Below are 18840 nucleotides of genomic sequence, written 5' to 3'. Positions count from 1 at the left end.
GATCTTTTAAAATTAATTTTTAAAATAATTGTGTAAAAAACAATTTCATTATTTTTGATACATATGATTGATACTTAATACAAGAAGGAATTATTATATTATGAAATAAAATTAACGCAATTGTTTTTAATTAGTATATGTATCTTCAAAATTCTCAGTTGCATTTAATACAGAAAACTCAATTGTATTTAACAGAGTAATATACTATATCTATTAATGTTTCACTGTTAAAATTACAATTTAAAACGATTATTAAATATTAAAAAAATTATGATATTTCAGTTCATATTACTTTCTTTTCTTTTGAGGGTAGAAGGGAGTTTATTCGATGGATATATAAATAGAAAAATAGGCAGTTACTGATTGAAATATATAAATAACATGGAAAAATACTCTTTAGAAATATTTTGTTAATTTAAATATATAACAGCTTTTAAAAATTAGATTTTTAAAGCTAATCTTTTATTAATTAAAAAATTTAATTATTAAATATTAAAAAATTTCATTATTAATAAATCTTAGTAGGATAGTTAAATTTTAAAAGTAAAATAATAATCTGATTCTATAGGAGTCAGATTCAAAAGATAATGATAATTTTGTGATAGCATCTTCTGTATCTCTATTAAATAGAATTAGACAAAAAAGGACTTATAAGAGGTTAAAGTTACATTAAAAATAATGCGGGCTTTTCTTTCTGGATAAACCTTTCATAAACTAAGGTTTCATTTGCAAAGTGATGTAAAAATTAATATTTCATCAAAAAAAATTAATATTAGAAATAACAAGTTTTATGGCAAAGAAATATTTACTTGACATTTCTAAGCGAGAGCTGCCGCATTCAAATGAAGACTTTGTTAAGCGTTTTTAACAAATTTTAAAATATTTAATTTTTGCAAAAAGTTTTTAAAAACTATCTTTATATTTGCCTAGAGAATTCTTATTAAGTAAATAGGCGTTAAATTATTTTGTAGAATCAACTTTTTCTGTAAATTTAAATGCTTCAAATTGATTTTGGAAACAAAAATTATATATCATTTTATGTTTTTACTATGTTGAAATCTATGTAAAATCAGTAAATCATTAAAATTATAAAATAAGCAGACAATATTGTTTTAAAACAACGCAAAAGAAGAAATATGGGCAAATGGTAAGCGAATATCAACCGTTGCTTAGTCTTCCTCCTTTCCCGGCTGTTCCAAGCCCATAGGATGTATTTTCATCGGTCCCGGCACAACCCCTACCGTAGGAAGTAGAAGTCCCTGATATAGGAGGCTTCTCATCTCCATATCAGAGGTGCCCCCCTCCCCAGTGGGATAACCAATGAAGGAGGTTCTCCTAGTCCATGATGTGCTTCATCTCTTTCAAATTATTTACTTTGAAATTTGTCTTATAGGAACCGAACATTAATAGAACCACAATGAGAGGATACTGCATGGTCTTCGCATATACTTCATTGAACTAACATTGGCTAGAAAAGATGGTTTTGCTGTCAAAGAAAAAAATTTTAAGCAGCTCTATTTTTTTTTTTTTTCATTATTTAGTTAAAAACTGGCTTATTTTTCTCATTTACTGGACGATAAAATTACTTTAGCAGCAGGTCTATGCAATGATAAAAATTTTACAGTAATTATTTTCAATGTTACTTTATGTCAAAGTTTAATTAAGGAAATATTTTATGTTTATCCCGCATTTCATTATTACTACGTATAAATATACCTACCTTCATCTGTTATCCGTATAATTTTTATTATTATTTTTATTTTTTATTTTCGGCGTTCCAGAAGGAAAAAAAATGAAATTCATATTGTAAATTTAATACAAAAAGATTTTACAGCACTATTTAATTATTATATTGAAATGTAAAAATATTTTTGAACTTATTTTCTATATTTGTTTTCAAGATTTAATTATTATAAATATTTTGGAATCGTGAAATCAGATTTTTTTTCCATTTCGGTTCTAAGTGAATCGCGGCAATCCAATTTAAGGAAATTAGTCGATCAATTAACTGTTTAGCCATGAAAATAATTAAATAGTGTTTTGTCATCGAGAACAGGCAAATATTTAAAAATCACAATTCTAGCATATGCGTATCTGAGTGAAAATTCGTTTACAAAATGCTATCTTTACAAACATGAAATAAGTCAAGTTACATAGAAGTGTGTAAAAAAGCGAACATCAATAACAAACTTTCGTATAACGAACATAATCTTTGAAATCCTTATTTTCGTTAATGTATTATATGAAGAATTTCCATTACTCATAATTTTAAGTATAATTATTTGCGCTGAATGTGTCATATTTTCAGAAAGTAGGATGAAAATAAGAAAATTACCTCTGGACACTTCTATTTTGAGAGGCGTTTATATTTTATCTTGCATCCATGAGTTTTGCATAAATATTAAACAAACGAAAATGAAACAATCTCGCGAATCAACCGAGATAGTTGCATCATACTGCAGTTTGGAGATAAAGGTGTTGACAACGCAACAGCAGTAATCATCTTTTGTGTGTAGTGTCAGTCGGGATTGTCGAAACATTAGTTTCAGGTAATAAAGAGCCACACTCTTATGTTTATAAACATCATTTATTAGGTTTATGATAAGCGGCGATATTGAAATGAATGGCTAATACAAAATGATTATCAATTAAAAATAACATTGAATTAACTCTTCGATATTTTAGGTTGGATAATATCCATCCATATTTTGTTTTCAAGAAAGGAAGCTCTCTCTTCTTTTTTTAACGAATTTTACAATACTAACGAAGTCTAATTCTTACATTGAAAAGATGCACTCTGAAACATGATAAAGTCCTTATTAATTTTTTAAAAAAAACTTTTCTGTTTCAAGAAATAAAAAAATTGTGGCAACAGCACAGTTTAAGAATCAATATAACTCTCCAACAGCAGGAATAATAGGAAACGAATTTACACAAAATTGATAAAAGAAATATCATTTAATATTTTTTTATGTATGTACAACTTTTAGTAAATATTTCGTTTTACAAATTTGGTTTTTATACAAGAAAAATACTGCTTTTTTATTTTTTTCGTATATGAAATATAGAGAAAGTTTTATACTCGTGAAGAAAATTCGAATTCAAGACTTTGACGAATCTGAACGTTTTAGATCTCCTTGAATTCGAAAAACACATTTTTGACAATATGTTTGCTTGTTCAACTATCTTTCTGTCTTTGACAAAGATAACTTAAAAACACTTTGAGTTAGAGGGATGGAGCTTTGTATACGGTTTTTATGCCAAATTTGCAGATTTCTGTCAAATGTTGAGCAAAATATGCTCAGAAAAAGTCTGTCTATCCGGCAGTTTGAATATAAGTTAATGCGGTAACTACAGAACGAAGAGGGCTAGAGGGATAAAATTTTGTGCACAGATTTAACATCTATAGAATAGGCACCTGTCAAATTTTGAGCCAAATCCAACGAGCGGTTGAACGTCTATTCGTCTGTACTTTCAGAAACATGTAAACGCAATTACTCAGGAACGCAATGATTTAAATATACCAAATTTTAAATGTGATTTTGTGATTGCAATTGTAATTCTGCGTCAAATTTTGGCTTCAAACGGCTGGAAAAAATATGTCTAACAGACAAATTCATCTTTATTAGAAAGTATGCGGGAAAGCTTTGGGATAACTCTACCAGCTGGTTTTTGAAGTGCTGATAATGCAGAATAAGGATATCTTGCAAAATATCTGGAAATCGTACTTGCTAGAAAAGGTATACCTGATACAAATGAAAGTATATTTTACCTCTATTTTTGATCGATTTATTTTAATTTTGGATATTTTACTAGATTATATTCTAATTTTTATATTTATTTCTGAACATTTTTTTTTGTATTTTATATGATCGTTTTTATATATCAAGTCATTTTGTTGGATCTTAAACTATTTTAAGCTAAGCTATTTTGTAATGTAATCTATTTTCTGAAAACATGAGATCCCCCCCCCCCATTTCTCATATAGTAGCACAAAATGATTAGCTATATGCTTCATTATAAACATAACCTTTTCGTGTCAACTTCGCACAAATATTTTTTACAGTAACTTCATAGTAAAAGTTAAATTAAGTAAAACTTCCATCGTAAATGCAACATTTAATTTGCTTCATAGTAAAGCTCTTATTTTAGATGCCTTCCCTTCTTCTTATTAAAACCAAACCTTGATATAGATCTTTCATTTTGGCGATAAGACATGTTCATATACCCAAAAACAAAAAACCCGCTTACGAACTGAGTCCAAAATCTAATATATATCTACTAATGTAATAATAAAACCTAATGCTAAATTTCTTCCTTTTAACTTATTGCTAACGGATGGACACTAGCATATCCATCCATGGATGGACAGACACGATTTCAGGTTAAATGTGATAGAAACTTGCAAATTTGATGTTCCTAGTAATTAAAGAAATAGTATACAGTCGTGTTACTTCCTCCTGAAAAACGAGTGTACCTTCAACGGCGGTGTTGGGCTGATGTGGACAGTGATAGCTCTTTGAATTCCGAATTCCTAAAACTCTTATGTAACAACGGTTATTCAAGTTGCCCTTAGGACCGCGGGAACCTAAATGTAAGATCATGGCTTCGTGACCAGAAGGCTGTATGTTCGATACCCAATACAGGGGAAGAACTATCATGTAAGCAATATGGTGCCCCCCGAATATATTGGCTCGTAAGGCCCAAATGCCCCCCCCCCTCTCTCTGCAGTGGGAAGTGAAGAGGCAGGTGCAAACTCATATGCAGTTTTCGTCATTTGACCTTTGTTAAAAGGCTGCAACATAGCCGTAATATTGCTTTAAAACGGTACGTTAATATAACTAAGCTAACCAATTAAAATTATCCTGTATGCTTGACAATACAAGAGTGACTCATTGGTTGATCACCTTACAATTTTGGTGGGAAAAAAAATCGCATTCCAAAATTAATTCGTCCATCTCTTTGCAATTTTTTATTGTTTCGAATAATTATCTTCACAGACAGAGAAAAATTCCAAAAAATAATCTTTTTGAACTCAGGAAGATGTAAAACATGTCAATTCATCAAAATCTCAAGATTGAATCTTTTGATGATCACAATATTTTGAACTCACGAAGATGTAAAACAAGTCGATTCATCAAAATCTCAAGATTGAATCTTTTGATGATCACAATATTTTCTCTTTCTATCTTTCACATTTAAGAAAAGCAAAAATAAATAAAAAAAATTTTTAAAAATGAAGACATATTTGGACTTTAGAAATAAAAATGATCTGGTCTTAATTTAAGGGAAACGGGTTTAAATATAATAAAGTAAAAAATGAAGAAAGGAAACTTGCATTATTTCACAGACTTTTCCAAAACTGTCTCTCCTATTGTAGTTAACAGAAATGTTTTGGTAAACAGAATGCAGTGACTTTGACTGGGAGTGGCCACTGGTTCATTCACTTTAAAAATCAGGTAGATTTCCTAATACAATTTTTTTTATTAAATAAACATTCGGATAAATGCAATCTCAAAAACATTTTCACTGAAAGAGTGGGAAAAAAGGGAGAAAAGACAATGGAAGAGAACTGAAGAAAGATGAGTCTCTGTCAACATTCAGAACTGTTTTTCTTGATCACAAGAAATTCAGGGAGTTTGTGTACAAACAAATAAGTTCCTTATAAGCAACTTCCAAACGGATGCGTGTTTAATACAATCATGCAGTAAATAAGATTTGCATATTCTTTTAGAATAAAAATTTGAAGGAAGAATTTTTTCAAGTCTATTATTAACAAAATCTATTATTTCGTCTATTATTTATTTACACTGACAAAACAAAAAAACACAGAAGCGCTTCCCGATCATCTGGGGATTTTTAGGGATTTTATAAATGATTCATATGAGAAGGAATTTAGAAATTAGGAAATGTTTATTTCATTATCTTTCACCCGCCTTGCATTTCTAATCAGAACAAATGAATATCGAACTATTTTTTTAATTACCGAAAGAGAAATATACTTCAGGAGAGTCTTTTCTGTTTTCCCTCATGCTACTGAATTTCTAATAATTTTTTTTTCCAATGCAAATTTGAATGTTTAAACTATGCGTGAGGAAAAAAATGAGTAGAATTCTAAAGGAAAAAAAATAAATATTTGATCTAATTAATTTCAAATTTTTTATTAATTAGTGCTGGTTAAATTAAATCCAATTAATTCTAAAATTAATTTTACACACTATTGCAGTATTTAAAATCACTTTTTTCTTACTTTTAAGGATGAAATCCCATAATCAGCTGAGGTACCAGAGTTCTGAAATTTTGTACATTTCTATACTATCGATTGAATAAACTATTTCCATATTTTTAGAACTTAATTATTAGTTAATTGTTTAATTGAAATTTTGAATTCATAATATTTACGACACCTGGCATTTTTATTCCAACATGCAGAAATATTTATAAAAATGATTTGTAAATTAAAATTTAGAAAGTTGACTACAATCAAAATCCTTTTTAAAGTGTACTTCTAGTACCCAAATAAAAAAAATGCTTGTAGAGATCATTTTTATTTAAAAAAATATTTCTACTATTTTTTTTTTGAAATGAGCCCCATAATTTTAGATTAAATCACTGCTGTAAATGAGTTATGACTATATAATTAACTTAACCGAAATTTGAGACAGTCCGAGACGAACTGTAAAAAATGTTGGCAGTCCTAGATAATTAGAAATTATTGTCAGTTTACCCAAATTTCTTATGCCCATCAGTTGTATAGATACTAGAGTTAAAAATAACTGTTATGCAATAATCAGAAACGGAGACCGAAAAATCTACATAAAGGGAAATGAAATTGATTTGCAAAGAATCAAAATTATGATACTTAACAAACTATTAAGTATATCTTTACATTTTGTGCACAAATATTAGAAACCTAAAAAAGGTTTTGTTATAATTAATTCAAAAATTAGTTTTTTTAATTAAAAACTATGATTTCTTGTATGAAAAAATTTATTTTATATTTAGATTCACTATTCCTGAAGAATAAAAATAGAATAGATATATTTTAAATCATTTTGTTTATTTGCCTTCCATTTATCCTTAGGAATGTTCCCTTTAATTTTGTATCTTTCTTTCGAAAATATTAATAAATCTCATGGAAAAAAAAGCTTTTATTAGTACTAAAAAAATTTGATATAATCTATTACTTTTCGAGATACTATAAAATTTAAAAAATTTTGAGACAAATGATATTTTTCTAGTGGCTAAAAAGGAAATTGCAGATGGAATGAGAATTTTGTGTATCATATTATTTTACATTAAAACATTTTTTACATGAAAGCAATAAATATGTTTTTAAAATGCAATAATATTTATATGCTAAATACCAACGCAAAACCAATCTAAAATTAAGCTTGAAACCGCTTTAGGCCCTCCAAAATCGGATTTATCATCGAGTATTAAACTAATTTACTTACGTAACAGTTGTTGGCAACTATTTCATCCGAGAGAATTAGATGCACGACAGATGTAACGACAGAAGTTATACTAAGTTCGGAAAATCCTTATCGAAAAAATAAACAAATTTGAATAAACGTATGAGAAGGTCCTCACGTGACTCTTCACGGAGACAGGAAAGAACAATTTCATTATCTGGAAACCCTACACCAAGGATCAGCCATGGGTTCCTCGCTTGTCTGTCATTCCAGTATCCTTGGGTCGTATCTGAATTTTTTTAGGGAATTCGAAACTCATCGAAGAGGACGCAGAAGAATTGTTTATAAATCGTCTGAAGATTTCCACTGAAGCACTTGTGCAACAGACACCATCTTCAGTAGAGTGGGCCTTATCTCGGTTTTATAATTGTAAATGCGGTAGACTCGTGCAATAGAGAAATATGCGACATCGTTGACAGAAATGTCAAGCAATGTATCACTGTTGACCATCTGTTTGGTTATAATATTTCGCTCTTCTTACTCTATTTAGAATTTTCGACATTCATTTCTATTGTGGTGAAAAATGACATGAATGTTAATATGCCCGCAATTTATAAGCCCCATTGGCATTTTAATTCAATGTAACCTAAACTTTTATTTTGATATGTAAAAAAAGTATAAAAAGAGAAAACATTGTAATTACTAAAAAATTCGATTCCAAGAGTTTCATTATATCCATTTTCCCTGGAACAAAAAGAATGCATTTTACGAATTATGTCAGTATGTGGATGCAGTAATTCATAAATGACACGAGCTCTAGGCATGAAATTCGGTAAGCGGCCCCTTCTTTCAATTTACAATTTTCTATTAAATTTCGGACGTAATCCATCTGTGAACCGTTTGTCTGTTCGCTTGTTCAATAGCGAGTAAATGGCCATATCAAATAACATTAGGTGGCAAAATGTGCCTAATGACTAGCATATCACTGCTGAATTTTTACAGAATTTTTGCACTTTCAAGAACCACAAAATTTGACATTTTATATATTTTGTGGTTGGTTTCTGTAATTAAATTAATTTCATACTAACTCAACCAATCAAAATTACCAGTTCCTGTTAATTAAAAATAATTAATTATATTAAAATAAGACTTTTTTATAACTATTATCCGACACTGATTTTAAAAAATTTTGTGTTCTTCAAGTTAGGACAGATGATATTAGGATTTAATTTCCTTTGAGAAAAAAATTCTATTCAGTCCTAGTTCCCTAATATGTGGTCTTTTATCAGTGAAGGCAGCAATAAACATGTTTCTTGATTGTGGTTCATAAAATTCTACTTTTTTAAAAAATCATCTGCTTAGTTGTTATTGGGAGTAATTGACCCTGATTACATTGGTTTTCTTAAGTTCTTTTAAGTATGGAAAGTTTCAGATCATAGAAATAGCCCCGGATTGGAAAGTTTTCGCAGGAACCGTAATACGTAAAAATTCGACTTCTCACTTTAAATGCGCTTCGCCTATAGCTTGACACCCGTTGCGCATTTTAATATTACAGTTTTCATTTCTTGCATGCTTTAACTTTTAAGTGTTTTTTAGCTTTTGTTTAATTAAACGTACTACTTTACTGAAAAAATCATTAATTAATAATTTTGGTTAATTTTTCAAGGATTTTTCTGACATGTAATTAAAAAAATAATAAATAAAATAGTAATATGAATATTTTATCCTACTTAAATTAAAAAATTAAATTGTAATTTGTTAACATGTGAATCAAATTTTTAAAAATTACTGAAATATGAAATTAAATCCAATAGTTCTTAAAAAAGAGGCCTTATAATCTGCCCTGCTTCATGTTGCAAAATATCCATATCTTCCACCTGCAGAAGGCAGATCTTCTATGTTCTTTATTGTACACTTTTTCCCTTAGAGACGCTTATGAGAACGTGGCAGACATCACTCAAGTTGAGAATGGAGATGAAGTGCCACCGTCCTTAATTGAATTTATACAGGAAGATACACAGATAGAAATGAAAGAAATCTACCCTGACAGCTAGAAAAGATTAAAAAAACTGCATAATTCATGTTTGAGATTAATCGCATCGATTAAGGTAGAATTCATTTGTCTAAATTATAATTTTGGTTTAAATTTAAATTTTGTTTGTTCAGCTTGTTGATTTAAAACCGAATACATGTTTTTAATTATGCTTTATTTTTTATACATTTTTAAAGTTTTATGATATGAAGATTTGAAGTTGATATCGTAACAAATGTAATTTTATTTATTTTTTTACTTTTTTAACAGTGGTAAACCTTGAAATATTGGTCTTATAAATTTCTGTTCCGCAAAATGTATAGCAAAGTTTCTCATATTTAAAACTGATTCTTTGAATTTACTTCGAAATATATTAGTCTAAAAGTTAATGACGTAAAAGCACAATTTTCACTGCTCTTTGAGATATTCAAGATTTTTAAAAAAACATACACTTCAAGTTACTTTTTAATTACTGAAATAACTTCGTGTTCTATCTATAAAGAATTTATTGTATTTTGAATTTTAAATTAAGTTTTTTTTAAATTTCAAAATGAATTGCTTAGAAGGTATTTCGAAATAACATAAACAAGTTAAAAAATTACTTTCTTTTTTTGTATACATTAAGTGGGGCGAAGTTGTTTCCCAAGTTAGGAAACTCTAAAATCATACAAAAAAATGAAAATTTCAATATTTTACAAACCAAAAGGCGTAACTTTTCTTTGTGATATATTAATTTGGGGAAAACAAAGAAAACGCCACTTACACCACTGCAGCTTTAATCCATTACCCATTCAATTAATAATTTAAATATTGTGGAATTTCAAAATAATTTTTCTTCTTTCAAATGACTCGAAATTATCAAAATAATATATTTTTATCAAGAATGCATTCATTTATGGATTTTAAAACTCTGGGAGTTTTATTACTACTTTACAAAATATAGAATACGCAATACATTCAAACTAAAAACTTAGGCACAAGTGGAAAGGAATGAAAAATTGATGTCAAATTGGCACCAAAACATACACAAAGCAAGTAAAAAAAGTAAAATAAAGATAATTAAATATTACCTTTAAGTGAATTTCTTTGAATATTGGCGAAAAAATTACTATAATTCAAACATGACTCGGAAACTTATAAATTTAATTTTATAATATTCTTTTGCAGAATTTTGCTGTTTTTAAATGACCGAATTTTAATATTTTGTCATAATCGCGATAAAAGAAAAAAATGTGTAATAAGCAGTCATCCATACGAAGTGCCTTGCGTCGAGTCCTTCAACACGACGGTGCAGAAAATATGCATTTGCATTTCGTACTTTTTGTCATAATTCATTTTATTACTCTTACGTTTATCATCAAGCAATGTAAAAGTGTAGGTGTCACAAAAATAGGATGATAAGATTCTGTTTTCTGCCTCGAAAAATGGATACCTGTTTCTAGCTGAGAAATTTGAATTGTAGTATAAACTTTTTATTTCGCTTTTCTTAGTTATATAGAATTAGTTGCGCGTTTCATTTTCTGAAGAATTCATTTTGAAATGACAATTTGCGGATGCCACTTAACCCTTAGTTTAAAGAAATTTCTTTAAAATGATGTTAAAGACAAAATTAAAATATTGTAAAATTAAATTTAATTCTGATTTTTTTAATTTAACTAGATTTTTAAAAAAAATATTTGTAAGTCTTTTTTTTTTTTTGAAAAATTATGAAAAAAATCTACAGAAAATTGTTTTAAAAATGTTTATATATTTTATTAAAGTTTGTTCTTAAAATATAATAGATTCGAAATCTTCGAAGTATATAGAAAAGAGACCAAAAGAAAAAGGTTACCAACATTTGGATTAAGTATTCATAAGCAAAAACAAAGAAAAGAAAAGAAAGAAAGAAAGAAATGCATTCAGTTTATACACGACATTCTATCAATAGAATGTTGTACTTCATTGGGTTGGTTGATACATCATCTACCTTACAAAATCCATAAAGCACAAACTCAGAGCAATTGTTGCCGCTCATATGAATTTTAGCATTTCTTGTTTGTTTTTATTTTAAAATATTGCTTCTTTTTTTGTCTTTCTTATCCAGAAGGCTTACAATACAATGTATAGCAGAAATCAACCTCCTCAGTAAGACTAATTATTCCGATCGAGGGTTCTCAAAAATTAATTTCTATCTTTCAATGGGTTGCTCCAAAAACTATCAGGTTACACTGGAGAAGTGTTCAAAAAAGAACCGTCAGAGATCCCCCCCCCCCTCCTTCTATCATTCCTTTCCGCAGGAAGTATGGTTACCCCAGTGAAACGATATTTCTTAGTTATTATCTCTAAATGGTTCCCCCCCCCTCACCAACTTTCTTTCCTATAACTTCTAATTCTAGTTCCAAATTGAATCCTTTCATTTCGTATTTTAAAAATCTTCACCGAGAAAAAAAAAAAGAAAAATTATACTTCGTACGGCTTTATTTTTCAAACTACACTTTTTTTCATTTGGCTCAATTTAAAAGTTTAATATATGTTTTCCATAATTTTAACATTTTTACGCAAGAAGATCAAATGTTATAAATTTTGTTCGTTAGTATTTTTTTAAATATATTAACCAAAAAGAATTTTTAGAAAGATAAATGCGAAAACATCAATTTATAAATTTAGTTTTTTAAATTCAAATTTCGAAGCATTGTTTAGAGCAAATAAAAGAATTTTTGCAAGGTATATTAATTTGAATACCTGTACTTCGTGTGCTTTATATCTGTTTCTCTAAAAGATCTAAATTAAGATTTTCTTTTTTATTTGAACATTGAAAATTCCAAAACTCTACGATGTCGACAACTTTTTTTTTCTTTTTGGAATTATTATCAGGAAGAATACAGGCTGGATAATGTTTTGATTAAATTATAAAAATATAGGTGTCAATTTGGAATACAAAGATTTGCATATAAGCTTCGTGGATTATAAAAGAACATAGGTTTCGAAACATCCTTTTAAGTTGATTAGATACTCTTCGGTTGATGACATATGCCACCACTCAAATACGTAGTTTAGACAGGATTGCCATAGTCGAAATCACTGTCCATCTACACAGCTGACCGATTCCTCGATCAAGCATCTTCTTAAAGGAGCCTAACCCCTCCCACGACTCTAGAGCCCCGGTATATTTAAAGCAATCTCGCGTTGTAGTCCTCACTCTCTTCATTTGACGACAATGGGTATTTTTCAATTTTGAGCCCAAAATCATCCCAGAACTTTGTCGCTAAATTCTAAAAAAAATTTTTAAACCATTGAATCAAATGGATATGGATTAATAAGATTTTGCACATTCATGTTGCAACCTGGGGATTTCCAAAATTTCATCCAATCGCAGTTCTTTTATCGTATGACGGAAAAGTATGAATGTAAACAATCAGCATTTCAAGATTTATGCAATACTTGTTCATATTGCCTATTTTGCTTATAAGTATTAGATATGAATTAGTTATACTAAAATTAAAAAACGGAACTGATAGCATCAACTTTAAAGAAAATATTTTGATTCTTCAACAAAAGCAATGAAAAATTCAGATCTTTAGCTTTTAGATTAATGAATTTAAATTTGTATCTTTATCAAAATACACAAAAAATAAAAGGCAGTTTATCATCATCGAAGTATTGCAACCAAAATCATCTTTTTATTCATCTATTATTCTATTTGGAGCTATTTTAATGCCAAATGATTTTCCGCATCACTCACATAAGCCAAAATCTTTGTAGAAAGCGTTTCAGAAACTTTTGGATAAATAGACATATGCCAATAATTTGAAGTCAAATAGAAAAAAAAATGCTTTTGATAATTTGCCTGTCAAACTATACGTTAAAGTGAAAGATTCAAAGTCGAACGTGTATCAAGCATTTCATTTTCTGAAATCTGCATACATTCGCAAAACATTTACCTTTATCTCAAAAGTTAAAATCGCACGAGATGAGTCGGAATTATCAGTTTCTGTTGTTATAAAGCTTGCAATAATTTATCAGCCTGAATCTTAATTTTTTTGTTTTTCAAAAGGGGGCGTACGATAAGATCTCAACGTAGCTTTCAAGGGGGAGGGTAATTTAATTGTATTATAGGTATCAGAAAGGCAGGTTTGCACACAATGATGAACATTCTCATTTCCTTGATTTTCGCAAAGCCTACAGGGAGAACGCAGAAATTTATTTTGAAAATACATATAAGCCTTAAGAAAAAAACTTTCAATTTTGCACAAACAGTGTCACTTGATAGTTAATTGAGCAAAAGAATAAATTATAATATTCCATAGTAAAGAATTATAAGATAAAAACTGAAAACATTGGATTGAATTGAATTTTTCTTTTTCTTTTAGAGCATTAATAAAATGGGCTTTTCAAAAAAAATTTTATGGAACTTATTTAACTAACAGTCATATTTTTAGATACATTACAGGAATATATTTTGGAAGAATTAAAAATGTCAAGACAGTCCAGTGTTAGAGTCCACTTTGTTTGATACGACAGCGTATTTTTACAAAATTCTTAAATTTACATCTTGCAACAGAATAACTAAAATTATTTCACTGCTTGTATTGCACTTTTTCTGAATCGTTTTGTATAGTAAAATTTCAGTATTTTTGTCTTCTTGCTTCTAGTCTTTTTTTTTCCCTAGGAAAGTGAAAACTGCTGGAGGCCAAATTTTCCACATATTCTTATTTCCATATCTTATAGAATTTTCAGTTAGTTATGTTAATATTACATCCTAATTTTGAAGTTATTTTAGAATCTTGTAATTTTAAATCGTTGTCAAGATCGTTGACGCGGTGTCGTCAAGTACAAATAAAGCTCTTGCGCAACGCCTCCCATTTCATTCTTTGATGTCTGATCTTTACAATTTTTAATTTATTCAGAAATATTTTCTCGGCCTAACCAAACTTACGGTACATTTCTATATCCTTTACCATCCCCTTACTACTCCACGGTGTTGACGAACACGACAACTGAGATTCATCGACCAAAACACTTCTTTTCTTATCCTAGAAGGCTTTGCAGTGTACCCAACTGAAAATGGAAACCCATTCTTAAATTTCCAAATTGCCGCAAAATAAATTTTGATACATTTTTTTGAATTTTTTTTTTTATTTAATATCTATTTATATCAGTCCATTCATTTCTATACAGATAGTTTTATCTTTGGAAGTTTTAAAACTGTTCTTATTGAGGTCTTTCACCTCATCAAAATATCTTACAAGAAACAATTTCTTTCTGCTAGAAGAGGAAATGGATTTCGGTGACTTCCTCCGTGCCATGAATAAAACGCCATGATTGTCACAGTCATTTCAGCCACTCGACAAGGAAATTGGTTTCTTTACCGCTCGTTCTCAATCGGATCGGCGGACTGCCGTTATCTTGCTCAGAAATCTTTTCGCGAAATATAAGATTTCAAGGTAAGCGCTTTTTTACATTTACCAAATTTTTATTATTTTATTATTTTCAACTCTTTTGGGTTTCCACAGGGAATCTGTTTCTGAAGCTGCTTAACTGATTAAAACGAAGTTTCAGAACTTTTAACCATACCGACATTCAATAAATTCGTATGTTGTTGTAAATTTCAAATGGTATCCGGGAATATCGCAGTTCAATAAAGAAATAAAAAGACAAACTAATTTGTTTAAAAAATAGATTATTCCGTGACCTCGGCAAACCTTGGAATTTAGTCTTGCGTGAATGCAAAATTTCGAACACAATGAGATATTGATTTTTCAGAAATATTTGTTGTATCTTTCAAATGCTGTTTTATTCCCAGCTACTTTTAACCATTAAGTGGTGTTGCGTCTTCGAACATCTTAACTTGCATCAAAATGACCACAATGAATGTCAACACGCTTTGTTGCTCCTAACTGTTTTAGAAACAATTTTTTTTGTACACCAAAATGTCAGTTACAAAATGGATGTCAGTTCTTTTAAAAACAAAAGTTATATCGATTTACCAGAAATATTTTAATTCCGTATACTTTCTTATAAATGTTTTCAGCTTTTAATATTTCTTATGTCAAGTGTGAAAAAAAAATAAAGGAAGTGCTCTCTTCTCGACTTTCTCCTTTACAAGGACCGCTGTGGCCTGGTGGTAAAGTCTCGGCTTCACAATCAGAAAGCTTCAGGTTCGCGACCCAATTGCACCCTTCTTGCAAGTGGTTCTGGGGCACGTCAAATCTGACGGAGCCAAACGTTCTCCCGCTGGTGTGGTGTGGTGTGGAAGTTTGGAGAGATGGGTGCTAGTTCAGGTGCCATCATCTGACCGCGGTTCAGAAATACAAAATCCCTTCCAAAATATTCCCCGTATTAATTTTAAAACGGAACGTTCATATGACCTTCTCCTTTAAAAGCACAATGTTTCGCATTTGTACTTCGTAATATAATTAAGGAAATTAAATAGACATTTTAGACATCTTTCTTTCGCGATGGAATTGAAAACTTATCACAAATCTACAGCTTTTAAGTCGAAACCATACATCAAATAAGTTTTTTTTTTTTTCGACTTATCACTTTTATGCCACGTGAACAGGCAAGACAAGAGACGGACAACTTTTTGGCTGATTATGTCCAGGTTTTGATATGAATCAACTCTGATGATGAAGTCATAAAATAAATTTGATCTATCATTTTTAATTATTCCTTTCGTATTCCCACATGCCCACATTTCTTATATTTGATTCAAAATTTGGAACAAATATGAGGACCACATTTTATACATTGGGCAAATAAGTTTTAATTGCTATAATCATATAAACACTACTTTAATAAATAGATACCAATATTTTCTCTAATAAATAGGCAGAATGAGCGCCTTTTGAAGGATTTCGTCCAAACTTTGGCAAAAATGTCATGTTGATGTTTTGTTTTGTAGATAGATGCTTTGTTGTAATGAACTCATATCAAATTTCATCCATCAAATCTCGTTATGTTTTTGAGGTGTTTACAGCAGATGCAGAGAAATCTTTCCAAATTAATTTTTCGACATGAGAGAAATCTAAAATGTGTAGACACATCAAAATCTCAAGGTCGAACACTTAAAAATAATTTTTGATTGCATGCTTAGTGCACGAGAAAGTAAGAAAGTACTTTAAAAAAATTTTGCAAGTCATCCCTGTTTTAAATTCCATTACACTTTGAGACAGAAATTTCTTCGATTGTTTATTTTAAGTTAATTATTAAAGCCCCAGTAAGGAAGTGGAAGCACTCACAGAAAGACGCAGCTAAGCATGCTGGTTTATCCAGTCAGTCATTTGCAGTAGGTATTAAAGACGTGCTTGAACGGTTACCCCTGTTAAGGAAGCAATTACTTTTCGGTATCAAATATGATAATTCGAGGTCGAAGAAGCAACCGCAGCCGATGAAAAATAGCACTTACTGTCTATCGCAAAGATATTTTCGAACCCTGATAGCTGTGATGTCGAAGTTCTGAATAAGATATAAGTACGGTCTTTGTTCGCGGTTGAGTATGCGGCCAAAGCTCAACTGTGTTTTCTTCGGTAGGGAAAGAAAGAAAAGAAAATCTAAGAATAATTAGCCATTTTTTGCTGAAATAACGAGTTAATCTGTTTTAAAGAAAAATAAATAGTCATTCCTACATTGCATAACATAACAAATAACTTCCAGAGAACTATTGTGCAATCGAAATAACATTGCGTAGCATGAACAGAAAATATCGTTTCTATCTATTACATAAGAAATAAAAATATTTTCATTATTTCTTAGAATATTTTTAATTGAAAAAGAAAGTTTTAATTGTATTTTACGCACATACATCAGAATATTTATATAAAAACGGATCTAGAACCGAAATGCATTCCAATGCTCTTATTTATTTCAAAAATTTCTTCATTTCACAAAATATATGACAATTAACAATATCGGAAAAATTAATCAGATATTCTAATGTCCGTTTTGAAGAAGGACCTCTCTATTCCGAACCGTGCTCTTATGACGAGGTTGACACCTTCCTCCACCCTTCAAATTTCACACTACTTAGCGAGTGGAAATACAATGTCTCTCGAAGTCAGGTTTAACGAGCACCAGACTCGCAAAAATACGGATCTTTCGCAGGATCGGGTTTCGAAGCTTGCATCTTCCGAAATCGAGATCTCACTACCAGACTTCTCTGGTAATAAGTTGCAGGGCTGCGGTGGCCTGCTGATAGGGTCTAGCTTTGGGACCTGCGTGTTTCAGATTCGAGACCCAATTCCACAGAAGAACCGTCGTGTAAGCGGGTCTGGTGCACGTTATATCCGTCGGGGCCAAAAATCTTCCCACTCGTGTGGTGTGGAAGTTTGGAGAGGGGATGCCATCTCAGGTGTGTCCTCGTCATCTGACCGCGGTTCAAGATAATGAGATCTGTCTCAAAATAGCCCAAGTGTTGCTTTAAAAACGGGAGGTTAATATAACTGAATTAAACTAAACTAAACTGGTAAAAAGTTGCTTATCCATTTTAACATTTTTATTCCTGATATTAAAATGATCTTGGCATTTAATTTGATTCTTTTTGGTTCTTTAATTTGAAAAACAAATTCCTTATAGTCCAGTAATCCAATGTATGCAGATAAATTTAAAATTGCAATCATCAAAACATTCCACTTCCAGTTTTTAATGAATCTCGAAATTTTAAAACCCAGCATTGAAAACACATGAAATTTCTCTGCGTACTTATGTGAATAAGTAACTCAAATCTGGGCTAGGTGGGTGGAACTGGCATGTGGTTCGTACAAGGAGATTGCAGTTCTGTATCACACATTAGAACTAACATCGCGATCGAAGATAGAATCTTTTTTTTATATACATATACATGTTTTTCTTCACTCTTGATATATATCTAAGATGCATATCATCATTGATGTCGAAGGAAAATCCATATATATGTAAAACGGCAACGTACATAACACACACATAAATAGCTCTTATTACTTATTGTCGATTAAACAATCAAAATGTAAACAAACTAGACTTAATTGAACGTTTAACATCTGCTTTGAACTCAACGAGTCGTTTGGCTAATTAATGAAGATGCGAAATGTTATTAGAAATGTTTTGGAGCGGGTTCGCTGTGTCAGCAAAAAGTCCATTCAGTCAGAGGACAGAAAAAAAGAGGTAAGCTTCAAACAGAAAGTTTAATGAAGGGTTAAATTAAGCTTAATTGTTGCCAGATAGATAATTGTTACGTCAACGAAACTTGATGACCATATATTCTGAAAACAATCAAGTTACAAAAATGGTTTTTGTATATTAGTTAAGATTTTTAAAAAATTATCTTTTCAATGATAACAATTTCATTACTGTATCATTTTCACCTTAATTTTAGAACGAATTTAATCTAATTTGTGTTTAATACTTTTCATTGTTACGATGGAATTCAAATTCATC

The 18840-nt window shown here is 30.0% G+C and overlaps 1 protein-coding gene across 4 annotated transcripts in view; it reads right to left on the bottom strand.

Annotated features, from left to right (window-relative positions):
- Window positions 1-16784, bottom strand: part of LOC129968463 (protein unc-93 homolog A-like) — a 33367-nt gene extending 16583 nt beyond the window's left edge. The window contains exon 1 of one of the 4 annotated variants that reach the window (XM_056082359.1): window positions 16668-16784. In XM_056082359.1, coding sequence (XP_055938334.1) covers window positions 16668-16687 — 20 coding nt within the window. In that variant the 5' untranslated portion in view covers window positions 16688-16784. Of the gene's footprint in view, window positions 1-2335; window positions 2468-7457; window positions 7662-10517; window positions 10651-16667 lie in introns of those variants that run through there. The other 3 variants (XM_056082363.1, XM_056082360.1, XM_056082362.1) reach the window with 3 other exon arrangements.
- Between the last annotated feature and the right edge of the window lie 2056 nt (window positions 16785-18840).

This window comes from Argiope bruennichi, chromosome 5, assembly GCF_947563725.1.
Source record: "Argiope bruennichi chromosome 5, qqArgBrue1.1, whole genome shotgun sequence".
NCBI classification, from domain to species: domain Eukaryota; kingdom Metazoa; phylum Arthropoda; class Arachnida; order Araneae; family Araneidae; genus Argiope; species Argiope bruennichi.
Note: the sequence above shows the minus strand (reverse complement) of the source record. Positions and strands in the feature narration are given on the sequence as shown.